This window comes from Daphnia pulicaria, chromosome 10 (genome assembly GCF_021234035.1).
Source record: "Daphnia pulicaria isolate SC F1-1A chromosome 10, SC_F0-13Bv2, whole genome shotgun sequence".
Lineage (NCBI taxonomy): Eukaryota > Metazoa > Arthropoda > Branchiopoda > Diplostraca > Daphniidae > Daphnia > Daphnia pulicaria.
Window position 1 is genome coordinate 6740110 of NC_060922.1, and position 23785 is coordinate 6763894.

At 39.4% G+C, this 23785-nt stretch overlaps 6 protein-coding genes and 2 long non-coding RNA genes across 8 annotated transcripts; 4 read left to right on the forward strand and 4 right to left on the reverse strand.

Moving 5' to 3' along the window:
• Positions 1 to 89: 89 nt before the first annotated feature.
• Positions 90 to 3192, forward strand: LOC124314697 (bestrophin-4-like). The gene is made up of 13 exons (XM_046780003.1): positions 90 to 891; positions 970 to 1080; positions 1153 to 1173; positions 1253 to 1355; positions 1414 to 1470; positions 1558 to 1642; positions 1711 to 1746; positions 1811 to 1897; positions 1970 to 2124; positions 2185 to 2412; positions 2475 to 2582; positions 2650 to 2709; positions 2781 to 3192. Exons 1-13 carry the CDS (start codon positions 656 to 658, stop codon positions 3078 to 3080), a joined length of 1587 nt encoding a protein of 528 aa, XP_046635959.1. The 5' UTR covers positions 90 to 655; the 3' UTR covers positions 3081 to 3192.
• A 1206-nt stretch (positions 3193 to 4398) lies between these two features.
• LOC124314754 (bestrophin-4-like) lies at positions 4399 to 7008 on the forward strand. The gene is made up of 13 exons (XM_046780099.1): positions 4399 to 4533; positions 4641 to 4739; positions 4934 to 5044; positions 5115 to 5295; positions 5366 to 5452; positions 5522 to 5555; positions 5621 to 5710; positions 5792 to 5910; positions 6001 to 6036; positions 6330 to 6461; positions 6535 to 6642; positions 6707 to 6766; positions 6833 to 7008. The coding sequence occupies exons 1-13, from the start codon at positions 4517 to 4519 to the stop codon at positions 6887 to 6889; spliced, it is 1131 nt and encodes a 376-aa protein (XP_046636055.1). The 5' UTR covers positions 4399 to 4516; the 3' UTR covers positions 6890 to 7008.
• A 200-nt stretch (positions 7009 to 7208) lies between these two features.
• Positions 7209 to 10791, forward strand: LOC124314687 (bestrophin-4-like). The gene is made up of 14 exons (XM_046779985.1): positions 7209 to 7409; positions 7484 to 7823; positions 7917 to 8027; positions 8095 to 8115; positions 8206 to 8308; positions 8367 to 8423; positions 8502 to 8586; positions 8661 to 8696; positions 8766 to 8852; positions 8918 to 9072; positions 9153 to 9362; positions 9445 to 9552; positions 9630 to 9689; positions 9775 to 10791. Exons 2-14 carry the CDS (start codon positions 7510 to 7512, stop codon positions 10081 to 10083), a joined length of 1656 nt encoding a protein of 551 aa, XP_046635941.1. The 5' UTR covers positions 7209 to 7409; positions 7484 to 7509; the 3' UTR covers positions 10084 to 10791.
• Positions 10792 to 10887: 96 nt separating this feature from the next.
• LOC124314731 (bestrophin-4-like) lies at positions 10888 to 14638 on the forward strand. Its single transcript, XM_046780065.1, has 13 exons — positions 10888 to 11027; positions 11097 to 11207; positions 11281 to 11301; positions 11395 to 11497; positions 11558 to 11614; positions 11678 to 11762; positions 11844 to 11879; positions 13403 to 13489; positions 13563 to 13717; positions 13789 to 14016; positions 14088 to 14195; positions 14270 to 14329; positions 14398 to 14638. The coding sequence occupies exons 1-13, from the start codon at positions 10948 to 10950 to the stop codon at positions 14602 to 14604; spliced, it is 1338 nt and encodes a 445-aa protein (XP_046636021.1). The 5' UTR covers positions 10888 to 10947; the 3' UTR covers positions 14605 to 14638.
• LOC124314994 lies at positions 11910 to 12314 on the reverse strand. The gene is made up of 2 exons (XR_006911467.1): positions 12275 to 12314; positions 11910 to 11949 (listed from the first exon to the last, which is right to left on the reverse strand). It is a non-coding gene; the product is annotated as an uncharacterized LOC124314994 (long non-coding RNA).
• On the reverse strand, positions 12417 to 13378 carry LOC124314964. The gene is made up of 3 exons (XR_006911436.1): positions 13022 to 13378; positions 12761 to 12860; positions 12417 to 12562 (listed from the first exon to the last, which is right to left on the reverse strand). It is a non-coding gene; the product is annotated as an uncharacterized LOC124314964 (long non-coding RNA).
• An 87-nt stretch (positions 14639 to 14725) lies between the features above and the next one.
• LOC124314659 (cyclic nucleotide-gated cation channel beta-1-like) lies at positions 14726 to 18904 on the reverse strand. The gene is made up of 16 exons (XM_046779930.1): positions 18657 to 18904; positions 18376 to 18573; positions 17772 to 17991; positions 17558 to 17697; positions 17352 to 17480; positions 16977 to 17236; positions 16822 to 16911; positions 16570 to 16757; positions 16347 to 16488; positions 16098 to 16257; positions 15907 to 16034; positions 15771 to 15824; positions 15537 to 15700; positions 15372 to 15473; positions 15204 to 15300; positions 14726 to 15115 (listed from the first exon to the last, which is right to left on the reverse strand). Exons 1-16 carry the CDS (start codon positions 18676 to 18678, stop codon positions 14849 to 14851), a joined length of 2361 nt encoding a protein of 786 aa, XP_046635886.1. The 5' UTR covers positions 18679 to 18904; the 3' UTR covers positions 14726 to 14848.
• An 87-nt stretch (positions 18905 to 18991) lies between these two features.
• On the reverse strand, positions 18992 to 23369 carry LOC124314732 (protein disulfide-isomerase TMX3-like). The gene is made up of 11 exons (XM_046780066.1): positions 23348 to 23369; positions 21402 to 21471; positions 21272 to 21335; positions 21159 to 21198; positions 20921 to 21084; positions 20675 to 20858; positions 20218 to 20603; positions 20075 to 20128; positions 19812 to 20004; positions 19541 to 19733; positions 18992 to 19432 (listed from the first exon to the last, which is right to left on the reverse strand). Exons 2-11 carry the CDS (start codon positions 21424 to 21426, stop codon positions 19410 to 19412), a joined length of 1326 nt encoding a protein of 441 aa, XP_046636022.1. The 5' UTR covers positions 21427 to 21471; positions 23348 to 23369; the 3' UTR covers positions 18992 to 19409.
• Positions 23370 to 23785: the final 416 nt, after the last annotated feature.

Consider the following 23785-nt stretch of genomic DNA (forward strand, 5'->3'; position numbering starts at 1 on the left):
GCTTTTTAATAATGAACAGTTGTCTGTATGAGGTATTTTAAAGGCGCTTGTACACTTGCACCTTTTTACATTTGAACATGCTTACAACTGGTGCCCAGCCGTTTTATGGACTGGATTACGCAACTCGTTTTTTACCTCGGCGGCTCTCCAGTCGACCGAAAATTACGGAACTGATTTTTACATTTGGTTTTGGCATCCAAACAAGAATACAGGTTTTGTGTTGTATATATGAAAAAGTGAAATTGGCAATCAGTTAAACTCGGACGTGTATAGCAACAGGGACACACAATGCCAAATGGCAGCAAATAATAGTTTATATGCTGTTTATGCTGATCTAAAAATTTGTCTAGGTTAGACCAGACTTTCATGGCGTTCAACTTTCTCTACCCGCCGTCTTACGGCTGTGAATTAAGATCGGTTACATGTCCTTTACGACCTTCACAGTTTTCTCAACCAGCTGATACGAACGGCAACAATTTAACGCACATCGAAAACAGTTATCTTCATTCGAGTTGCGTTTTTCTTGCCAATCAAAGCACTGCCGGATTGTGCGGATGACATACACTCACAGGCTTGTTCAGAGTGATGTTTTCATTTGTTGTTGTTGTGTGCGTGCAACTACTTTTCAGAGCAACTGAATAACTGGACTTCCATCATGAATGAGCATCTGAATGAACACGTTTCGTTAACCCTTGCCAAATCATTCGAATTCGCCCAGGCGGATGCTCATCGCCACGTTCATTCCGAAGATGCCTTCCATGCAACAGCGACTAGAAAAGCCTCCCAAGTTTCTCGGAAAAAATCTGAAATGACAAGAGTTCCGTCGCTCCAGGCCGTCACACGAACGGCACCCAACACCAGTCGTTTCGACGGTTTCAAAACTCTTTTCCGGCAAGGAATTTAGAAAATTATTGCGTCACAATCTCAGTTTTCGAAATGATCTCATCATTACTTAACAAAAATTTACAGATGGAGAGGAAGCATTTACAAATTAGTTTGGCGACAATTTGTGATCTATTATGCCTTGTATCTTTTGATGACCATCGTCTATGAATTCATGTTGGATGAGCCGGGCAGAAGGTGACTAATTTTAATTGATCAAGTTGATTTTTATCTTGAATAAACCAGTTTTCTTTTTTTTTTAATTTGCAGGCATTTCGAAGCATTGACCAGGTTTCATATTGCTCACTTCTAGTCAGATAAATTGTTAATTGAATTAAAATAAATTATTTAATGGGTTTGATTTCTTTAGATATTTTTCAAAGAGTGCTTCCACTTTGAATTTAATGATAATGTTAGGCTTCTTTACATCTACAACCCTTCAGCGCCTTTTCACTATGCAGACGGCCATTCCTGTAAATAATTTATTAACTTACAATGTCTTTGGCTTAACTTATTTTTCTTGAAAATAAGGGTACTGCTAAAATCATTTCTTCGTTCACGATGTCACTGAAACCCGACCTACCGGAGGTATGATACGTTTATACTTGCCGAAAATTTACTTTTTGTCTTAGGCTGTTAACTTATTTAACTGCTAGCTACATTTTATATGTTCAGGGTTCCGTAGTCGTACGTTTGTATGCTCGATGGGTGGTTCTTAGTTGGATTCTGGCATTCCGAAGTGTTAGTGGCCCCCTGCGTGGTAAATTAATTAATTCTAACTAAAAAAAAATAAATTCCTTATTTAATATTCAATTATTAACGATATAGAAAAGTACCCGGACATGATTTCCCTCCAGATTAAAGGTTCGATTTCTCTTCGTGAATTTTGAATTCATTAAAAATGTTACAATTAAAATTTATTATCAAGGAATTCTTCAACCACACGAGAGGCTGATCCTCGAACGCGCTGAAACCGAAGGCGATTTGACTCCTCGCCCATTGATTGTTATTGATTGTGAGAATTTATTTCACTTGTTGACATGCAAATATTCTTTGATGGTCTGACTTTGGCATTCTCATTTTGCAGGGATGTTGCTGTTGTTGAAGGAATGCTCGACATTCAATCGTTACAGCAACAAATCCAGTAGCCACAAAAATGTCGAAATGCTCATGGCGTTCAAAAAGAGCTGCGGAAATCTGATCAAATTCGCAACCAAAAATATGCCACACGCCGTTATTCAGGTAATTTAAACGGATCTTTGCTATATACAAGTCTAATAACGGAATTCTAATCCCTCCAAGGCTGTTATGATAGCGGTTTATTACTTTGGATTGATGACAATGTTGGCCCGTGATTTGTCGACACCTTCGCCGGGCAAGCCCATACCTCAACAGCCTGAGGAGCATCAAACTGACGTCATCCAAGAGTCCATCGATTCTTTCCCGAAATACCCAGACGGTGGACGTCCCGACCATGATAACATCGTGAAGAATATCATTCTCTACTTTCCCTTAATGCCACTGATACAGGTCAGATAACCTTCGTAGTGTTATTATAATTCTTTTTATTCAAAATCAATTTTATTCTGCAGTTTTTCATCTTCTTCGCTTGGCTGACATTTGGCAGAATGGCGGTCAATCCATTTGGTGAGGATGAAACGGACATTGACCTCGATGTCCTTCTCGAATCTCACATTGATGTAATGTATCCGCCTTTATCGATTGACACACCCATACTTGATTAAATGGTTTTAATTCTTATAACAGGACCATTGGCGTCTTGGAAATTTGTATACAAACAAGTTGGAGGACTTGTTCCCCAATTTGGTGAGTTAATTAATTTAGCTATTGTAATTGGAATGATACATCTGGCTATATCGAAATACCATTTTCATCAGCCCCATAAGAAATACGTCGACGCAGCCCTAAAGGCTCAATCCAACAAGGACAAGGATGCGTCCAAATCGAAAGCTCCGGATGATCCGCCGGTTGTTCCAGTTGCGCAACCCACGAGCCCAGTTTTAAATGTCATCCCTTCCTCCCCCGAAATGGGAGCATTCTCTATACTGGGAGCATCGGCGATGGAAGAGAGAAATTACGAGACCGCATCACCGCTCGTTTACGATCGACGGCTATCGACAGCCATCACAATCGATGACGCCACTCGAACCGATTCGCTTCACGTCCCTATTTGGTGAGAGATTTTTCATGGCGTGTGACCTTGCCAAGATGCAAAGCCAGCATGCACCCCCCGTAATGATATCGAAGCAATTGAAATAGTCAAGAGCATAATACACATGTCACAAATTAGTTTGGAAAAGTAGTTTTGATTTTGGGTGAAAAAGAAGATGGACATATTCAATTTTAAGCTTCATAAATCATAACTCTATCAAATTGGTTTGGCTGGTGTCAACATAGGGTGGGAAGACACACTGTGTAGGAAGCCAACACGAGGACAAGATTTAGCCGTTAAGAAAGAAAACTGGTTTAACTGCGTTCGATTCTTGTTGGAAAAGATTCAAATAACAATCAACGTCTCAAAAAAAAAAAAGAAAATGTTTTTTTCAAAAGAGATGAATACCACGTGATTGTTTTGTCGTTGTAAAGATTTTGTGCTTCCTATGCCAACAAAGTAACAAGCCTGTGATAGAGAAAGGAGAAAGCCAACACAATTTATTGCGTGTCACAAAGGGGCGTTGTCCTTTTATCTAAACGAACCGAGAGAAGAGGTAGAAAGTTGGGCTCTAGAGATATCTGGAGCAATTTTTCCATTTTCTCGGGGTCGTGATATCACGCAGTTACGTTTTGCGCGAAAATATAAAACCGAAAAAAACACCTAATCACTTCACCAATCGATTTTTCAATATTTTTGGAGTTATAGTTTCGGAATTCCATTTACATTTTTAAGCGCATTCATGAGTGAAAGCCTCTAACGACTTTAAGCTACTTTTTTTTTCTTCCTATACCCAGTGCGATCAAATAGTTATGGCCATTTTTGGCACCACTCCTTCGGGTTTTTTTTTTCGGATTTTCTAGTATCAGGTTACAAAATGGTCAGAGACGATAAGGAGGGGTTATGTTATAAAATGTTACTCCCCCAAGAAAAAAGAATTCGAGTATAGTGACAATGGTAGCTACGAAAAGTAGCTAAAAAGGTGATTACACTATAACAGCAATCCAATAGAGGATTGACACAATAGAGCCTAGTTCGTTCCAGAGATTGCGCCGAATCATTTAAGAGACAAATGATTCAGACCCCAAAACCGATTGGTTAATTAGGTCGTCTATTCTTTGGCACGGCTCGCTCAACTGAGAAGCAGCTCAGACCCAGTTTTCTTCAGATTATTCTGTTGAGCAGTTTCAGCTTCTTTACGAGCAAGATCAACGGGGGCCAGCAGAGGGCGGGCTTCGTCATTCCGTTTGATTGTTTCTCTCGCGTTTTTTCTTCCGGGATTCCTCTAGTGAAATTGGTTTGCTCTTTGGGAAAGAAAGAAAAAAAGAATCGACCCGCCCTATCGCCCAGTCTCGACAAAGAATTCACGGCGGACAGCCGCTCCGCGCTTGTTGGTTTGGATGTAGCGGCCGCCCGTCCGCATTTTCAGCTTCCCCGACGTCAAATCATTGGCCAATTATCATGATGCATTACGAAAGGTTAGTACGAAAAACAGGTTTATACTCTACAATTAACATTCAGCCAGACATCATGCGCTGATGAAGAAATTATTCGCCAAGATGAATTAATTCAATGCAATTCCCAGGAGCAAGAGTCAAGTGTTCCAAGTGCCGAGTGCGCTAGCGGTCGCCAATACTGCACCCGATGCTAATCGTTTCGGAGAATGCATTTGCATTCTCATGCGGTAAGTAAAAACACAATTTATTTTAGTGCATATCACCTAAAAACCTGTTAGATAAATATGAGCCTGATGGACTCGTTTCGTTACGTTCTAACTTGAAGTGATTGTTTGACGTGTTACTACACCTGTTTGCGTGTTTTGTGACATGTAGAAATTCGGACACATTGACTAGTACTTGTCCTTGATCTGCATTGCAGGTGGAAGGGAAGCATTTACAAACTGGTATGGCGCAATTTGTTGGTGTACTACACTCTTTACTACATGCTCACCATTTTACACAAATTCATACTCGACGAAGACGGACAAAAGTAATTTATCATTTCATTTGAATCACCTTGTTCCCAATATAATAACACAAATGCTTATGTTTGTGCGCAGAACTTTTACAGCGTTGGCGAAATATTGCTCCCGCAATGAGAACTCGTTTAATTTTATGATTATGCTAGGCTTCTTCACTTCAACGGCTATGCAGCGACTCTTCGCCATGCAAACAATGATGCCTGGCACGGCTAAAGTCATCGGTTGTTTTACCTTAGCAATCAAACCAAATATGCCAGAAGTAAATGTGTCTGCATAATATGTTATATTACTCGCTAAACCTATTAACTTGTTAATTGATGTGCAACTAGGGACCATTTATAGTTGAACAATTTGCTCGCTGGACGGTCATTTCTTGGATCCTCACTTTCAGACTTGTTAGTAAACCACTCCGAGACGTAAATAAAATTATTTTTCATTCATTTCAAAAAATAATTTAATTTAAACTGACATTTGTTTTCGTGAAGATATATCCAGACATGTTTTCACTCCAGACGGCAGGTATCAATCCTAATAATAGTAAGGTGAAATCTGTTTTTCTTCAACCGTCTATAATAAAAAAATAGGAATTCTCCGGGACAAGGAACGATTAATTTTGGAGAGAGCTGACGCCGATGACAGTAATTCGACACCACGTCCTTTAGTGGCCATCGATTGTAGGCCGTGTTTTTTAAACAATCCAAATGGGGCCAATTTTATTGTCTAATAACGATTACGATTGCCATTGAGAAATCCAGGGATGTTGCTTTTACTCAAGGAAACGTCGAATCAGAATCGTTTCGTCGAAAAATCCAGCCATCTCAAACTCGTTGAAGCTGTTTTGGCTTTCAAGAAAAGTTGCGGAAACACCATCAAAGTTTGATTTCTTATTCACACACTCATTTTTTAAACTTTTCTTTATCATACACATTTCTAACGACATTTTTTAAACGCCATTGCGAAATAGTTTGGAACGCAAAATATTCCGCACGCTCTCATTCAGGTATACACGATTTGATAATAAATTTCCATGATGAGAATTCCTCTAAGATGCGTAAAACCCGATTTCAATCAAACTTTCCATCGTCTTTCATTATCTACGGTTGAACGCACTTGCTATGTAACTAGTTCAAAGACGTCAGCGGTTCCTTTATTAGAAAAAAATTGTTGACCCAGATTGGAAAGTGGTCAGCTGCGTTTTACGTATAGCCGAATTCTTTGTTCAGACTAAAAAAAAAAAACCTTTTTAAGGTTTTTTTGTCTTTTAGTGTTAATTTCTTTTCTTGTCCGAAACAGGCAGCCATAATAATCGTCTACGCTTTTGGACTGCTTACGCTCATGGCCCGTAATCTGGACGAGGACAACGAAGAAGAGAATAAACTAGCAAATAACATTGTTTCATATTTCCCTATATTGCCCAGCATGCAGGTTACACACCCTATTCATATTTCTATTTATCGGTTTGAAGCAAATGAATTCATTGGGAAATTATTGATTATAGTTTTTCATTTTCCTGGCCTGGCTAAAATTTGGACGAGCTGCCGTGAATCCATTCGGAACTGACGAGACTGACATCGATATCAAACATCTGCTCAAGACACACATTCAGGTTTGTAAATTAATAGCCACCTCCTAAAGATTTCATCAAATTATTTGCACACGTTTATCGACAGGATTCGCTTCGGTTGACGAAACTCTACACTCAAAATTTGGAAGACTTTTTCGGCATGATGGTTAGTCACAAAAATTTAAAGACATTAAATTACCCGACTAAATGTTTCAAATCAATATCATTTCAGCCGCAACAGCAATATAACGAGTCAGTAACCATCCACAGCAATGTTGTTCATGTTTGAGACCTACAAAAGAAACATATGTGTACATGGTGTGCTGTAGAGCTTTGGGCGGCTTATACAAATATGTTGTAGCCACCCGTCTTCGCCCTGTATAAATGCCTGTTATAGAATGAAGGAATAAATGATATGAATTCAGAAAGTGCTATAGCCACATAACTGTTTTTTCTTTTTGGTTGATGCTGAGCTTGAAAGTTGGCCGGCAGCCAGACCCTGTTCTAGTGGCGTCTATAACTTTCTCTACCTGCCTTACGGCTGTGTTGTGGCTCAAGAACAGTTACAGCCCTGTTCCCAACTTTTCCAGTTTGATTCAGCATCTGACGCCGACGCCAGTCTCATAGTTTCCATGCGTTGAAAAGAGGTGCGTACCTTGCACACGTCGAGGTGTCTGCACCTTCTTGCCAATAATTAAAAAGTGCCGGTATGTGTTGTTGTTGTTGACATAGACCAACTAGTGCGATTTGTGTTAAGTGATGTTTCCTATGACGTGTCTTTCCCAGAAATTTCCTACTGTGATGCAATGGTAATTTATAAAATGGTGCAATGCTGGGCTGCCCCACTGCCTTTATAAGACTCTTGTACATATTTCCATTTCAGATTTCATATCGAGTTGGAGATTCATCATGAATGATCACCTGAATGAACATCGCCCTCTCAACCGTGCAAAGTCATTTGAATTCACGACTCTGGATGCAGCCACCGTACCGCTGGCTCATCAGTTCTCATTTAAAAAGAAAACGTCCTCCCAAGGGCCGTCTAGAAAGACCTCTTCCATATTAGGCCCATCTAGAAAAACGTCCTCCCTAGGCCCGTCTAGAAAAACCTCCAAAAGTTCGTTTAGGAAAAAATCAGAAGTGATGATAGTGCCGTCACTCCAAGCCGTCGAACGAACGGCTCCCAACGCCCGCTATTGCGACAGCATTAAAACACTTTTCCGGTAAGTCCTTTCAAGAAATCGATTGCGTCACAGCAAGACAAAGAAAATAGTTTCTTATATCATTCATTTCCTACCAAATTTGCATGATATTAGGTGGAGAGGAAGTATATACAAATTAGTTTGGCGGCACTTTGTGACCTATTACGTCTTGTACGTTTCGCTGACTGTCTTGTACGAATTTGTTTTGGATGGGGATGGCAGAAAGTAAATGCAATTACTTAATTTTAACTTTAAATAATCAATTTTAATTTTTAATTTTTTTTATCTGCAGGCATTTCGAAGCTTTGACCAGGTTAAATTCTGCTCAATCTAGTCAAATAATGTTTTTTAAATATCATTTCAAGTCAATTACTTATTATTGGTTCAAATTAATTAAAATTAGGTACATTTCAAAGAGTGCTTCGACTTTGAATCTAATGATAATGTTAGGGTTCTTCACGGCCACAGCCCTACAACGTCTTCTTGCCATCCAGACAGCCATTCCAGTAAATAGCTTATTAACTTACAATGTCTTTGGCTTAACTTATTTTTCTTGAAAATAAGGGTACAGCCAAAACGATTTCTTCGTTCTTGATGTCATTAAAGATGGATCTACCGGAAGTACGTTTTCAAAACAGATAATAACCGACGCTATTATCGTATTTTATAGCGCTCTATCCAACTTTATTTTATTTACAGGGGACCATAATCGTATTTCAGTACGCCCGATGGGCGGTCCTCAGTTGGATTCTCGCTTGCCGCAGTGTCAGTGTCCCTTTGCGTGGTAATTCAAATAAAATATAAGAATTTTTTTAAAAATGCCATCGTTTAATACCTATTGCATCTTGCATGGAAAAGACAAGTACCCGGACATGATTTCTCTACAAAGGAAAGGTTAGATTCTTATTTCAAATGCATTTGAAATAACAATCATGATGATTTTATGATTGAAATTAATAAAAGGAATTCTTCGACCGTACGAGAGACTGATCCTTGAACGCGCTGAAACGGATGGGGATACGACTCCCCGCCCTTTGATTGTCATTGATTGTATGAAAAGTATTTAGGCTAATCCGGTTCGGCAAACTGACGGACAAATTTCTTTTGAATTCCAGGGATGTTGTTGTTGTTGAAAGAATGCTTTAAATATGGTCGCTACAATAGCAAGTCGAGTCACCACAAAAATGTCGAAATTCTCATGGCATTCAAAAAGAGCTGCGGCAATATGATTAAATTCGCTACCAGAAACATGCCTCACGCCGTTATTCAGGTAATTTATATTTGGAAAAAAAATATTGAAACGAATCACCTGAAGGTCAATAACGGAGATTTTTTTATTTTAATCTTTAGGCTGTTATAATAGCGGTGTATTATTTCGGACTGGTCACGATGTTGGCCCGTGATTTGTCTACGCTCGTGCCCATACCTCATCAGAGTGACGGTGATGCACCCCTAGATTCTCTAGATTCAGGACCGAAATACATGGATAATGGACGTCCCGATCACGACGAAATCGTCAAAACTATCATTTTGTATTTTCCCGTTATGCCACTTATGCAGGTGAGGTGTAAAACGTTTGGTTCGTTTTTGTTTTGTTTTTAAATTAAATTCAAATGATTGAAACGCCATTTCTTGTCTATAGTTTTTCATCTTCTTCGCTTGGCTGACATTCGGAAGAATGGCAGTCAATCCATTCGGTGAGGATGAAACGGACATTGACCTTGAATCAGTTCTTGAAGCTCATATTGAGGTATCATGTGTCCATGTTCAGCCACCATCAATATGTTTGACAGCTTAGCAGAAAATTTACATCTTTTCTTAAAACAGGACTATAAACGTCTAGGAACTTTGTATACCCAAAATTTGGAAGATTTGTTCCCCGATTTGGTGAGTTAGTTAAATTTGTTTAAGTTCTAATTCTACGATTTATTGTCTGTTGCTGCATTTGACCATTGAATTTCATTTTTTTCAGCCCCAAAAGAGATTCTTTGATGCGGCTCTAGAGGCTCTAGAGAAAAAGAAGGACCAGAAGGATAAGAGTGAGTCAAAAACAAAAGCCCGGGTTGATTCACTAGTAATTCCTGTCACACAACCCACGTCATCATTACATAAAGTCGCCTCATCCCCCGTATTCAGTGCATTCTCTGTGTTAGGAGAAAGGCCGAGAGACGGGAGAAGATTTCGTGAACCATCGCCGTTCGCTTTTGACAGAAATTCTACAGCCATCACAATCGATGACGATAATATTCAAATGAAATCGCTTATTGTCCCTATTGACTGATAGATTCCCAAAGTGATGCTGGTTCCAAAATGCAATGCCATGACTCTTGTGTTGTTGCCCATGTAATTTAATAGTTTTTTAAATCAACTTTATACACTGCACTATTTCACAAAAAAATGAGTTGGGCAAAAAGTCAACAAATAGTTTATCAACAATAAGTGTAGACAAATTTTCGCAGTCTTGGATAGACTAAGCTTGTAAAGTGTTAAGAAAAGACTTCTGACGTGGCACAGGCCGTCAGTCGTAGTACACGAACGTGAACTACGTGATTGTGCACGATCTCATCGCAAGCTACGACCATCGCCAGCTGTTGTAAGGTCATCACTATGCGATTGTTAACAGCCAGAAATATGAACCCCAAACACAATTCATAACCAAGAAATTAATTCAAATTAGGAACGACAAAAAAAGAAAATCTAAAAGCCAAAAATCAAGACGACCTTTGAATTTAAAGCTGAGCTTAAAGTAGGCCGGCAGGCACAGACTCTCAAACGTTCCACTTTCTCTACCTGCCTTCCGGCTGTTATGGCTCAACAACAGTTACACGCTACAGGTTGTTATAGCGACCTTCTCAGTCGGTCTTCACCATCTGACGAGAATAAACGCCAACAGTTTTTGTGAATAGAATAGAGGTGTGCCATTTCACGTAGAGGCTGTTGTCTTTGATTTCCGCTTTGAAAAGAATTGCTGATTTCGTTTTTCGGCCTGTGAAATTGGTCAAGTGATGTATTAGTTTATTTGTGTTTTTACGTGAAATTTCCAACAGTGATGCAGTGTTATTGATGTCAATAATACCGCCAAATAATTGTTTCCAACTTTTGAGCTTGAATTATTAAATTGTTTCGGACAATTTAAAGATTCGTCATGAATGAACGACTGAACGGGGCCGTCAAACAACCGGCTCCCAACGCTCTCTATTTCAACATTTTCAAAACTCTTTTCCGGTAAGTGATGTTGAAATATGAGATTGCGACGTAATACCATTGACTCATTCACCACAAAAAATCGCACAGGTGGAAAGGAAGCATATACAAGTTGGTGTGGAAACACTTTGTAGGCTATTTTGTATGCTATCTTTCGCTGACCATCTTATACGAGTTTGCTTTGAATGAGACGCAAAGAAGGTGAAAGAAAACATTACTCGCTAATTCTTCATTGAATAACAAGGTTTGTCTTTTGATTTTCTATAACAAACAGGCATTTCGAAGCGATGACCAGGTAAAAAAATCGCATACCATCAGTTAGATAATAACTTTTCAATTAAATTGGTATTAATCTACTTGATGGATTTGATTGAATAATTAAAATCAGATATATTTCGAAGAGTGCTTCGACTTTGAATTTAATGATAATGCTAGGGTTCTTCACGTCTACAGCCCTACAACGTCTTTTTACTATGCAAACTGCCATTCCAGTAAATAATTTATTAACTTACAATGTTTAATTGGCTTAATTTATTTTTCTTGAAATTAAGGGTACAGCCAAAATCATTTCCATGTTTATGATGTCATTGAAAACTGATCTAACGCAGGTACGTTTACTTGTAGAAATTAACGGCTGTTAAATTTATATCAATCAACATTTTTTAAATAAGGGTTCCAAGATTGTCCTTCAGTATGCCCGATGGGCAGTTCTCAGTTGGATTCTTGCTTTCCGTAGTGTCAGTGCCCCCCTACGTGGTACATTTATTTGACAATTTATCGAGATTTAAATTTTAAATTTAATCCTATACTTTCTATTTATTTATCAATGTACGGAAGACAAGTACCCGGACCTGTGTTCTCTAGAGAGGGAAGGTAAGATTCCTTATCTGTTGTTTCGAATGCAATTTTTAAAATGAGGAGGTGCTGGTGTGGCGGCATCTCCCTGTTGGTCAAAAAATTGTCTCGTTGCACTTCAAGTGTTTAAAATTCAAATATTTTTAAATTTGATGGTTTACCCACAGACAAAGTTGTGAGGTACGAAAACAAAAAAAAACCTGATCTGCAGTCATGAGATTTTCAGTGAAACCCTTTAAACTGAGAAAAAATAAAAACGGAGAGAGAAAACAGTTGCAGTCAACCGCCTAGCTCAGGTGTCAGGAATGATCGTAGATCTACTCCGTGACTAATTACGAACTACTACGTAACGATTTATAATCAACGCCACCCAAAATTGTAAAAAAAAAGAATAGAGATCAATTTTGTCCTACCTTTATGGAAACACAGCCAGGCATCCACAGTTGCTCCATCCATCCGCTGAAAAGTTGAATCCACCAGGCAGCAGGATAGGAAGAAAGGGATGAAGAGATCCGTAATTCGGACAGACGTTGATTGTTTCTCCAATATTAAATTACCACCAGACGGGATAGGGTAAAAAGGGTGTCCTCGTGAATACACCCACATTCACATCACAAAGACATTTAAAGAAAGGGGTGAAAGAGAGATTCGTAACTCGATTTATAGCAGTAGTTTTTCCAATGCGATGGGATGCTTTTTATCTAAACAAAATTAGAAAATGGGTTACGTATAAATATTGACAGAAACAACAAGTCAGGAATAGTTGAAAATGAGACATTAGGTAAACCGTAATTGTTAATACATTGGAGAATTAAAGGTTCACATGTAATACACTGCATAAATGCAGCATTAATATATCTAGTAGGACACAGGGCAATAAAAGTAAAGGAAATCATTACCCAAGTGATGATCCTGAGAATGTTGCTGACGACAGGGTAACACCTGCACAAGAACAACTTGCAAATTGTGTAGTTATGATAGCTAGCTCTGGCCTCAAATCTGCAAAAAAGAAAAAAGGTTACATTGTGCAAACAAACTACCATGCATTAATTAACAGGGAAATCATATAAATGCTAGTCTGGCACTAACATTAAACTAAGGTTTAACTCTTCTATAGCTCATCCCACAATAATTTGATTTGCATTCTTAGTTTTCTTTACCCGCTATACAGCATGGAGTATGACGGTTATCAAAAACAAATAAATCTATAAGAATATAAATCTTGAACTTTGTCTCTTAACTTTTTCGAAATTTTCAACTGAACGAAAGTCGAAAGCAGACGACACTTTTAAAATTAGGCCCCCCTGGCCTCCTCCCAAAAAAATCGACCCCTTCCCTAAATCCAATCCGCAATTCCCAATTCCGCAAAAACGATAAAAACGTAAAAGTAATAATAGTAATAATAAATATAAATTAAAAAAACAAAAACAATAAATAATAATCAAAGTAAAATAAATAAAAGTAAAAGCGGTTCAATCGTCAGCGCTCAACATCCGCTGAACGGAGGAGAGGAAATAATTTTAAAATTAAACTATCGACAGAAATTATTTTACCGTCCGAGAGACTGATCCTTGAACGCGCCGAAATAGATGGGGATTTGACTCCTCCCCCATTGATCGTCATTGATTGTAAGGATTCATAATTCAGCTGTTGACATTATGACATAAAGACTTAAGACTTGACGCACCTTTTCGTTTGCAGGGATGTTGTTGTTGTTGAAAGAATGTTTGAAATGCAGCTGCTACAATAACAAATCGAGTCATCATAAAAACGTTGAAATGCTCATGGCGTTCAAGAAGAGCTGCGGAAATACGATCAAATTTTCGAAAAGGAACATGCCACACGCCATCGTTCAGGTACGCATGGAACAAATGCTGAAACGGATCACCTGAAGGTTAATCACGGACATTTTTTTTTAAATCTTTAGGCTGTTATAATAGCGGTGTATTATTTCGGACTGGTCACGATGTTGGCCCGTGATTTGTCCACACCCTCGCTGGGCAAGCCCACACCTCAACAGCCTGACGGCAATCAAACTGACGTCATCCAAGAGTCTATCAATTCATTCACGAAATACCAAGATAGTGTGCGGCCCGATCATGACAACATCGTGAAGACTATTATTCTGTACTTCCCCGTAATGCCTTTCATGCAGGTGAGCTATAACGTTGACAACTTATAAAGTTAGCAAAATACTAAATATTGAAATTAAATTATTTTGTGCAGTTTTTCATCTTCTTTGCTTGGCTGACATTCGGCGGAATGGCAGTTGATCCTTTTGGTAAGGACGAAACTGATATCAAAGTCAAACGACTTTTTGAATATCATATTAAGGTAAAACGTAATGGTATTTATCGATTGATACTCGTCACTTCCATTTGACAACGTGGCGTCTTTTCTCATAACAGGACTATAGGCGTCTAGCATCTTTGTATGCACAACAGTTGGAAGACTTGTTCCCCAATTTGGTGAGTTCATTATTCAGATATTTCAGTCACGTCTACCTATATTGAATGAAAATTTTCAACCACAAAAGGGATTGTTCGATGAACCATCGCCCCCGGAGGATTCAGTTGCACAACAAGCCACGTCTCCACTTTTAGATGATGTCACTTCTTTGCCCGAAATGAGTTTATTATTATCTGTACCAGAGGGAACGGCGAAAGACGAGGTCAGATTAAATGAGATGTCACCGCTGCTCCTCCCTCACACCACAGGTATCACAATCGATGACGTCGTTTGATCGGTGCCAAAATGCAAAGCCTTTTGTGCAGTGTCCTTGTTAGAATGATGGCCCAGTATACCAGTGAAATTTCTTTTCATTTTTCATTTTGTAATTGAAATGGCAAGTGAAATTCCACGAGCCGGAATCAAACTTGCCGTACAAATAATAATGTAATTGCATCTATAATAGAAACCGTTTCACAAATTAAATGAATTCGATGTAAAGTCTAAGAAGTAATTGAACTATTTGGGAAGTTTGCGGTTCATTTGAACTTTGCAATGCTGGCAGGAGCGATTCGATTGGATGAAACCTTAAAGGCGTTGCGTCTGATCAATGCGGACCGCTTGCTAACCGGAAGGTAATTGGGTTTCAGCAACACTTCGTCGCTGTAAGATCGAACGTCTTTCGCAACGAAAACAGCGTCCAGTGAACTGGTAACCCCAGGATCAATGGACATGTTTGTCATGGATGAGGTCGTTCTTGATCCTTGCAGTAGAAATTTCCTCGTCTTGGAGTCGGCCGAAACAGCCTGCAAGCGATCACGGGAAACAATTAAATTTATAGTGTGATCATTTTTCCATGACGCAATTTCAACATAACCCTTTTATTTATATTACCTGAAGAACAGTTTTGACTAGTTTAGGTGTGGCTGGTTTGGTCGTAATAATCGGCTCGCTAGACAGCTGTCGTTCGGAGGATTTCTTAACTAGTTTTCTTTTATAGGATACCGGTATTAACTGTAATTATATTTCACATTTAATCAAATAATTTCGATAAACACCTACTTGGCTTTTCTTTGCAAGACTTTTTGAGCCTCCGGATGGTATTCAAGGGCTTCGTTCAAATCGCTTTTGCTCAAGACGAATAAGTTGGAATATCCCTGAGATCTTTTTGTCATGCAAATTTTAGGTTTTGCATATTGAACGAACATGATTATTTGCGTCCGTTACCTGACATCTGCCATTCTTCGGTTCCCTCCACCAACAGCCAACAAACTGATTTCTCCAAAGACGCTGCCTTCGCTCAAGGTGACCAAAATTGTGTCATTATTCGGTCCGCTCATGACTTGAACTTGGCCTTGTTTGACGATGTACATCTCTTTCCCTACTTCTCCCTAACGACCGAAACGAGACCCTTGTTAGTACGAACCATTGAATGCACAATGAAGGTTGTAAGGTGCAGACCTTTTTACAAACCAAATCCCCCGGTAGGAAGAGAACAGGTTTCAATTTCAGCACCTGTTTCAAAATTAGTTGAAATTGTTAATTGTTAATTTGTTAAATTGTTAATTCAAATTGTTAATTTCAGTTTAAAATTCACCAAATCACGGATCAAGGCAGGATCACAATCCTGAAACAACTGGACCTTGGAGAGTGTTTGTACATGGACGTTCATGGCGATGTCCATCTGCATGTTGTGAGGTAATGCAACCAGCGATGTAATCTCATCTGTCAATGCACAAGTGACGTCAGTAACCAAAATTTGCTTAAAGAAAGAGGGCTCAATTTTACCAAGGGTTTTCTGCGTCGACCAGCTATACGTAAACCACATCCTGATGCGGTCCTGTATCCTGGGTGGTAAATTCAAGCGGTTCATTAACTGGACAGTGCGGTCGAGTCGTTCACGATATTCGGTTTTGCTCCTTTCGGCTGCGGCCATAATATCTCTGATCTTTAAACCGCCAGAGCAATAGATGGTTAGCATTCTGAGAAATAAAAGAAAAACGAATAGGACATATCATGCGTGAATTGCTAACACACCTGACCGATGATGGCTGCGCAAGCAAAGACGCCAATTAGCCAGTTGAAAATCATGAAGGTCCGATCGACATTGTTGGCCGGCTTCGGGTTCTTTCCTATTTTTGTAGCAGTTTTCATGGCAAAGTAGAAGCAGCGTAAATACCTGTTATTGATGTTAGATATATATTTTAGAATTCTAATGTGCGGAAAATGTGGGAAGCTAATGGAGGGAAAAATAACTTACGCATTTCCTTCTCCTTGGAAGACGAATGTATCATTGCCTATACCTGCCCATTTGGAATAGAAGAAATAAGCACAGGCGTTAAGGTGGATCAAGTAGAGCATGTAGAACAGTGTCCGGCCGATACGGATGATAAAAGGTGACGGTGCCATCATATCCAATCGGTCGAAAAACTGCCAAAATGGTAGAATCTGTTTTTTAAGAAATAGTTTTAATGATCCTATCAACACATGAAGGTCAATTTGTTATAAATACCCGAATCATTCGTGGGAAACGAAGAAGAGAACTTTGAAGACCAAAGTAGAGATAGAGCAGATCCAACGGAGTCAGCGACAAGACATCGATCTAGATAAAAGTAGTTATTTCCAAGTAAAATCTCGACGGCCATCGAAAGTCTCATTAATAAATACCTTGGATCCCAAACTGGCGATATAGTTGTTTCGACAGTCGGTCACGTCCTCGACCCAACTGCCCTCGCGAACGAAGCGAAGCCTCGGCCGGATGAGGAAAGTGTCGGCCAGGTAGGCGACATCTGCCACGTAATCAGCAATCAGCCACAGGTGGATATTGGAGTCATCTTGATAAGGAAATGTAATTCTGAGCGGAACGCTCCACAAGTTGTACATGAACGAAGAGGACACCACAAAGAGCCAAGAGATGTAGACTGAGCCTGCAATTGAACGAATTATCGACAATGTTTGGCAACGAATGGTTTTGGCGACGAAATGGCACGGTTCAATGCATCACAGCACTGTGATGTGAATTGACCGAATAACTTGGATTACTTTGAGGGTGGAACGTGCGCGGGAGCCGAAACGGTTTCGATCCATTGATCCACGTTCGGCCTTTAGGCTCAGGCGCCGGATCGATGCGTAAGCTCAGCGGCGGAGGATGGGGTGCTGGGCCTCTTCCCTCTGAAAAATTTAAAAAATAAAAACGAGTTAATCGCTGACCGGAAAAATAGCGTGAAAAATGTAGCGTGTAAACGTACCGTGATCGGAGGAATCGGTGGAAGGTGTTGGAGGCTGGGCTATTCGTTCCTTGAGCGCTTTGGCGCGGTCGGTAAAAGCGCTAACGAGCCGTTGAATCCTCGAGGAAACAAAATGATTCTTATCGATGGAAAAGATTGTCCTGTATAAACGTGAGTTGTTAAGTCCTTTTAAACTGTTGTAGAGTAAATTTCAATGTCATCAAATATACGGTACATTGAACTGTTTTCACTGATACAAGACGAGGCGACCGAAAGTAATGTAGGGCGGCGAACCCACGTCCTACACGAGTCTTCTCTCAGTCCGACATCTTCGTCGACGGAAATAGTTGGGATCAGTTTCAAAAATGCCTTTTGTTTCTCCGTGACGAATGGATTTGACGAGCAGGTGGTCGTGACTGGCGCTTTCTCCTTGTCCTCCTCCGACAGTTGTTCAACTGCAAAACAAAAATAGGAAATTGGATCAACCATCCATCATTATTTAATACTATGCTTGATGTCGTATTTATCGTCGTTTCACGACAAGACGACAGCCTATCGGACATGAAAAAACATCTTGTAAACATATCATAACAGCTTCTCTAGTTATAACAGATGGTCAGCTCATAATCTTTCTTGTCTAAATAAATTGTGCAGTGGACTGAAATTGGGTCCGTTTGGTCTACTGCGCCACCTAACGAATCGTCTTGCTGATTATGCGTGATGATCCGTCCGACAGTAGAAAAACCAACAAACAACCGAAAGAAGAAAAAAAAATCTGTTTCGTTCCCTTCTCGCACACTTGTTGCAGATATAAGAAATAGATAAAATGTTTTTGTTACTGAATTTTTCAGCCACATGCTGCGGTAAGTCACAGCCGACAGAGCGACCCATTCGCTGTAACCGAGACGGTCGTGTCCAATCTTGCGGAGCAATGCGATTCAGTTCCGCACTCGTTATGTAGGTCGCCGGAGGAGAAGGTGGCGGAGACTCGGGTTCAATGAGAGGCACGACCAGATGTCGTTGTAAGGTGTACTCGTCTTGGGGGAAACAAAAAATGTAAATGAGATTTTGATTCAAATTGGCTCCAATTATAAAATGTAAGAAAATTAGGATAACTTACTAACACTACGAGGTCTTGACATGATGGATTGGAAATGCAGATGAGATGAAACGGTTCAATGATTCAGTTGAGTCACGAAGAAAATCCTAGCGAATTAGCCGACCCATCATTCACTTGGTTTGGGAACACAATGACTATAAGCCCGCAACCGAGTCAAGTCTCTCATGTGTCGATGGTTGCTGCTGTCGACATAGACGGTTGCTAAGAGCAACGAGAGACTTTGACCTGGATCACGATCGATTCGTTTCTTCTCTTCTTTGGATACCCAAAAAGCAAAAGATGAATTCAATGCGGGTCCAAGACAAAGAGCCAACCAAACCGTCGGGAAAACCGTTTTGGTGTTTCCTCGTTTATTTGAGTCAATTTAATGTCAATTCGTTATGGATGTCATTAAATGGAAAAAAAGCTACTTAACCTATAGTAATACTAATTTTGACGGGGGAATGAAAAATGTGGTTATTGGTAGAGTATAGTATGGAACGGCTTAAGTACGTCACGCTTTCCAAAATCAATACGGGGGCGTGGTGAGGAAAACCACAAATGGGGACAAATGGTAGATGCGGGAGCCGTTGTTTTAGGTGGGACAACAGCAGAAGATCTTCGGTGGCATCCAAATATTTGAGACTTGGCACACTGACGATGCGATTCACAAAAATATAACCTGCACAGCAAAAAAACAGCTGCTGAACATCACGTGACTAGAAGGATAAAGAAAAGGTTCTTGTTTCTATATAGGGGTAGTAAGTATGCCTCCTAGTCCTCCTTTTCTCGAACATCTGTACACCGTTAAGGTAAAAGAAAGAAGATGGGCCGCCATTAATATCATAACCGTTTACACCACCACCGTCTCTCTCTCTCTCTCTATCCAATGTTCCTGAAATTACTTTGTTCATCTTCAGATGCGTCCATGATATCGGCACACCACATGGAGTAGCAAATGAGGCTGAGGAAGCCCAAGGGCAGTCCAATGATGACGCTAGTGAGAACTGGGTTGCCGTACCACATGCCGCTGAGAGTAGTAGTCGCTTCGTAGTACATGCGCATTGCCCGAGCCAACACACCCATCCCACCATAAGCCTAGTTTCGTTAAGGAAAAACAACAACAGGTTGGAATTAGTTTTACGTTGCTATCATGGAGTTTCTCTGTCCCCTTACCTGAATATCGTTTTGGAGAATGCGGTTGAGGAACTCGGCCAGATTTTCCGGCGTGATAATATCCGTATGTTCTTCGGGGATGTGATGAAGGTAATTGGTTGCGTTAATGACGATGAGACTCGGCACTGGCAGTGTTGTCATGGCGATTGAATTAGCCAATTCGGGAGACCCAGTCCAACCAAAGAGGAAGTTGCTGCAAAAGATAACAAACGTCAATATACAGCAAACCTAAATTATTAAATATGCATTATAATGTTAAATACTCGTGATAGGTACTGTGGTGAGTTTCTGCGAACCGCTCAACAGCATCTTTATAGCTAAAAACATAAAAATGAACGGCAAACACAACATTGTTAATGGGTTGTTTTTTTTTAGTGAGTAACCTATTTTAAAAAGAATCATTTACTCTCTCATAGCCTTCGGCATTCTTCCAACTTTGTCCACTTCCGTAACGACCAGGACGATGTATTTTTTAATTTTCATGACTTGATGAAAGTTGCCCCCACTGATTTCGACCACATTAGGAAACCTTTCGTGATTGATCCAGTCTCTTAAATCGCTCAATCCCGGTACAGATGGGGCGGCGGCCGTCTCGCTTTCTTCGCCCTCTAAACGGTTTTCCAAAACTACGGGCATGTCATTTTTGTACAAGTAGTGAGTACCGTCTTTGAAAACCAACACACTAGGAGCGTGGCTGACCGTTTCTATGCCACTAGCTTGTAACACTGGAAGCGAGACGGAGTAAAAATAGATGTACGGTTGAAATTCATACGCCGTCACGTTGAATGCTTCCTAGAATGAGCAATGTTACGGTTGAGAGCTTTATTCGTATAAAGGTACTACTGACGCTGCTGGAAACTTACCCAGGTAGATCCTATATTGTCCCCTGCATAAAGAAAAAACTTCTGCTGTGAGTTAATTTTGTCTTTCATGGTGTTAATATCGCCAATGACTTGGATGGGAGGAAGAGCCATTCTCTCTGCGTAGTCCACCAAGGTTTCCCGAGTTCTCTCTCCCTTGTAGTGGAAAGTCTCCCCATTCTTCATGCTGTCAAAAGAAATGTAGTGTTAGAATATTTATCAACAATGGTGTTAAGGGAAGATGATTACAATAAGAGAGTTGGAAATCCTTTCACTTTGAATTCGGAAGCCACATTGGGGAACCGAGTGCAATCCACTTGAGCAACCCTCACAACTGGGGGATATAATGACTGAGAAACTTGGTTCCAAATAGGCTCCAATTTTTTACAATGGCCACACCAAGGAGCGTAAAACTTTGAGAATGGATAATAGCATCGAAGAAAATTTAAAAGTGCCGGTTTGCTTAATATTATTTATGTTATCTCACCATGACAAACCAAGCCCCATCATTTTGCACTTCGAGAAACCTAGAAATGGAAGAAACCACACGAAATTACGCAATTATAAGCCGGGATCAATAAAATCCATTGTCGATCTAACCTATCACTAAGTTCCAGCACTTTGCCGGATCCGGAAGGTATGTTATACACGAGGTATAGTAAGCCTGAAATAAATTACGAAACATCAACATACGTCACTATCAAAAATGCTTTCAAACGATTCATTTTACTAATTGTAAGATGCCACCAATCCATTTTTGACGTCCGTGTGTTGTTGAAACGTCGTGACTCGTGAGAGAGCTGTCAAAAAAGGGTCGCCATAATTCGTCATCGTCATCGTCATCGTCATCGTCTGCCCATAGGGGGCTAAAATGCGGGATCCGCTGTGGATGCCACCAGGGGGCACCACTAGATTACAAATCGTCATAGGCTAAAGTTGTGCAAGTTTATCTAGATTTTAATGCTTGTTTTATTTTAAAAATAGGGAATAATAAATTAAATAGAAATTGTAATGCAAAAAAATTAACAAATTTTCCTGTATTCTCTAAAACATTCACGCATAGAAAACATAAAACTAATGTAAAAAATAGACGTTATTTCCGAAAAAATTAATCGGCGTAATGTCGTAGATAACTAGACATCCTATAACAAGTTATAAAACAACGCTTCAATCAGAACCTCTGAAATTCTAATTAGAATTAGAATTTCGCAAATAAAATATGGTCAACACATAAGACGAAATCATGTCCGTCAGAACTCAGAACATGTTATATTACATAGCTAAGTGAGTGTATACATAGACAAGTTCGGGATGCTGAGTTGCACAACCGCAAAATTAGGATCGTGCGCCAACGAGTTTTTGTAACGTTGTGGGGATAGTAGAAAGCGGGTTTTTTATTATTTAAGCATAGAATTACTTATCTAATCTTAGAAATGTTCAGGATTATCGTTGTTTAGAACATTCTGCTTTTTATAGAGTAATTTTAAATGTATAATTCAGCTTAGTTTACCCATTAAAATTAAAGAAAGTCCAAGCCTGGGATGCTGTTTAGTCTTTTCTTGTGTGTTTGAGCTTGTCACTTGTCAGCAGATCTGTCAAAAAACACAAGAAAAGACTAAACAGCATCCCAGGCTTGGACTTTCTTTAATTTTAATGGGTAAACTAAGCTGAATTATACATTTAAAATTACTCTATAAAAAGCAGAATGTTCTAAACAACGATAATCCTGAACATTTCTAAGATTAGATAAGTAATTCTATGCTTAAATAATAAAAAACCCGCTTTCTACTATCCCCACAACGTTACAAAAACTCGTTGGCGCACGATCCTAATTTTGCGGTTGTGCAACTCAGCATCCCGAACTTGTCTATAGTATATACTATATACACTTATATATAATGTATACAATTATATGAGAAGGTACACCGTACACATGAATGACAGTAAGGGCAAAAATTAAATATAAAAATATATATAATTATATGCGATTATATAATATCGGATGTATAAAAATATATATAATTATATGCGGTTATATAATATCGCATATAATTATATATATTTTTGTATATAATTTTATACATAAATATATAAAGTCGTTCAAGGTATTTTCCTATCAAATTAAAGGCAGATAATTTTCCAGAGGTGACGTGAAAATATTTTAACAAAGTACCACGTAACTTGAACGGATCACATCATTACACTGATAATATCATGGAACTTATCGATTCATGTATACGTGATAGAAATATTTTGCTGCGGCAGGTGGCAGTGGAAAAGCCACCAATAAGTTTGGTTTTCCCGTCATGAGAAAACGCCGAGAAAACGAATCATGATTGTGCATGGTGAATTTCAACCCACCATCAATAAGCATTTCCCCGTGTTTTCTTTAATGTTGTGTTCATTTTCTAAATTAATTTTGCATTCGCACCTCGTTTTAGTTTTAAGTATTTAATGCATTACACCAATTGCATTAGCATTACGCTAGAGCTAGACATTAAAAGATATTTGTACTACCATGTTCGAACCACAAAAAACTGTAGTGGTTGTTCGAAATGCCAAGTAGAAGTCAAGCGGCTCCCTCTGGTGGCCGATTCATGATTTCCACAACACATTCCGCAGTTTAGTCCCTAAAAGACGATGACGATGACGATGACGATGACGAATTATGGCGACCCGTCAAAAAACCAACACAAACGAAGTGGGGCTGCCAATGCGGGACAATAGATGGCGTCTGAATTTATGGCCTAACTGGATTAGCAATCTAAAAGAAAGATTGCTGCAACTCATCACGCATCAGAACAACAATTATCAATCTAAAAAAATATATATTTTACGACACTCTTTCCAAGTTTCTACAAATTTTTATTTCGTTTCAGTTTTATAATTCACACCCTGGTTTGTTTGTTTTTCGAAATGAGACCAACTGACTAGCGTAGGGAAGTGACGGTGGATAAATGAGTGTCACCCAAATTTTTCGAGTCGTTAGAAATGAAAACTAAGTAAAAGAAATTGGGTTAAGAAGAGTAACTTTGAATGACGCTCATGTGTGTTGTGTAATAGCGAAATAGAATTTCCTATTTACACACTCCCACTCTCACGAGTCAAATACGC

Excerpts from the sequence above, each read along its gene's own strand:
- LOC124314697 (XM_046780003.1), top strand. The coding sequence starts at position 656 with ATGAATGAGCATCTGAATGAACACGTTTCGTTAACCCTTGCCAAATCA. Across the intron at positions 892-969 it reads GGTTTCAAAACTCTTTTCCG|ATGGAGAGGAAGCATTTACA; the intron begins GCAAGGAATTTA and ends AAAAATTTACAG. Across the intron at positions 1,643-1,710 it reads TGTTAGTGGCCCCCTGCGTG|AAAAGTACCCGGACATGATT; the intron begins GTAAATTAATTA and ends TTAACGATATAG.
- LOC124314754 (XM_046780099.1), top strand. Across the intron at positions 5,711-5,791 it reads TCCTTTAGTGGCCATCGATT|GGATGTTGCTTTTACTCAAG; the intron begins GTAGGCCGTGTT and ends TGAGAAATCCAG. Across the intron at positions 6,037-6,329 it reads TTCCGCACGCTCTCATTCAG|GCAGCCATAATAATCGTCTA; the intron begins GTATACACGATT and ends TGTCCGAAACAG.
- LOC124314687 (XM_046779985.1), top strand. The coding sequence starts at position 7,510 with ATGAATGATCACCTGAATGAACATCGCCCTCTCAACCGTGCAAAGTCA. Across the intron at positions 8,424-8,501 it reads TAAAGATGGATCTACCGGAA|GGGACCATAATCGTATTTCA; the intron begins GTACGTTTTCAA and ends TTTTATTTACAG. Across the intron at positions 9,363-9,444 it reads CCGTTATGCCACTTATGCAG|TTTTTCATCTTCTTCGCTTG; the intron begins GTGAGGTGTAAA and ends TCTTGTCTATAG.
- LOC124314731 (XM_046780065.1), top strand. The coding sequence starts at position 10,948 with ATGAATGAACGACTGAACGGGGCCGTCAAACAACCGGCTCCCAACGCT. Across the intron at positions 11,028-11,096 it reads ATTTTCAAAACTCTTTTCCG|GTGGAAAGGAAGCATATACA; the intron begins GTAAGTGATGTT and ends AAAATCGCACAG. Across the intron at positions 11,763-11,843 it reads TGTCAGTGCCCCCCTACGTG|ACAAGTACCCGGACCTGTGT; the intron begins GTACATTTATTT and ends AATGTACGGAAG.
- LOC124314659 (XM_046779930.1), bottom strand. The coding sequence starts at position 18,678 with ATGTCAAGACCTCGTAGTGTTA. Across the intron at positions 16,258-16,346 it reads GCGCAGCCATCATCGGTCAG|ATCAGAGATATTATGGCCGC; the intron begins GTGTGTTAGCAA and ends GGCGGTTTAAAG. Across the intron at positions 15,474-15,536 it reads CGAAGAATGGCAGATGTCAG|ATCTCAGGGATATTCCAACT; the intron begins GTAACGGACGCA and ends CATGACAAAAAG.
- LOC124314732 (XM_046780066.1), bottom strand. The coding sequence starts at position 21,426 with ATGGATTGGTGGCATCTTACAATTA. Across the intron at positions 21,199-21,271 it reads GTGCTGGAACTTAGTGATAG|GTTTCTCGAAGTGCAAAATG; the intron begins GTTAGATCGACA and ends TTCCATTTCTAG. Across the intron at positions 21,085-21,158 it reads ATGGGGCTTGGTTTGTCATG|TTTTACGCTCCTTGGTGTGG; the intron begins GTGAGATAACAT and ends CCATTCTCAAAG.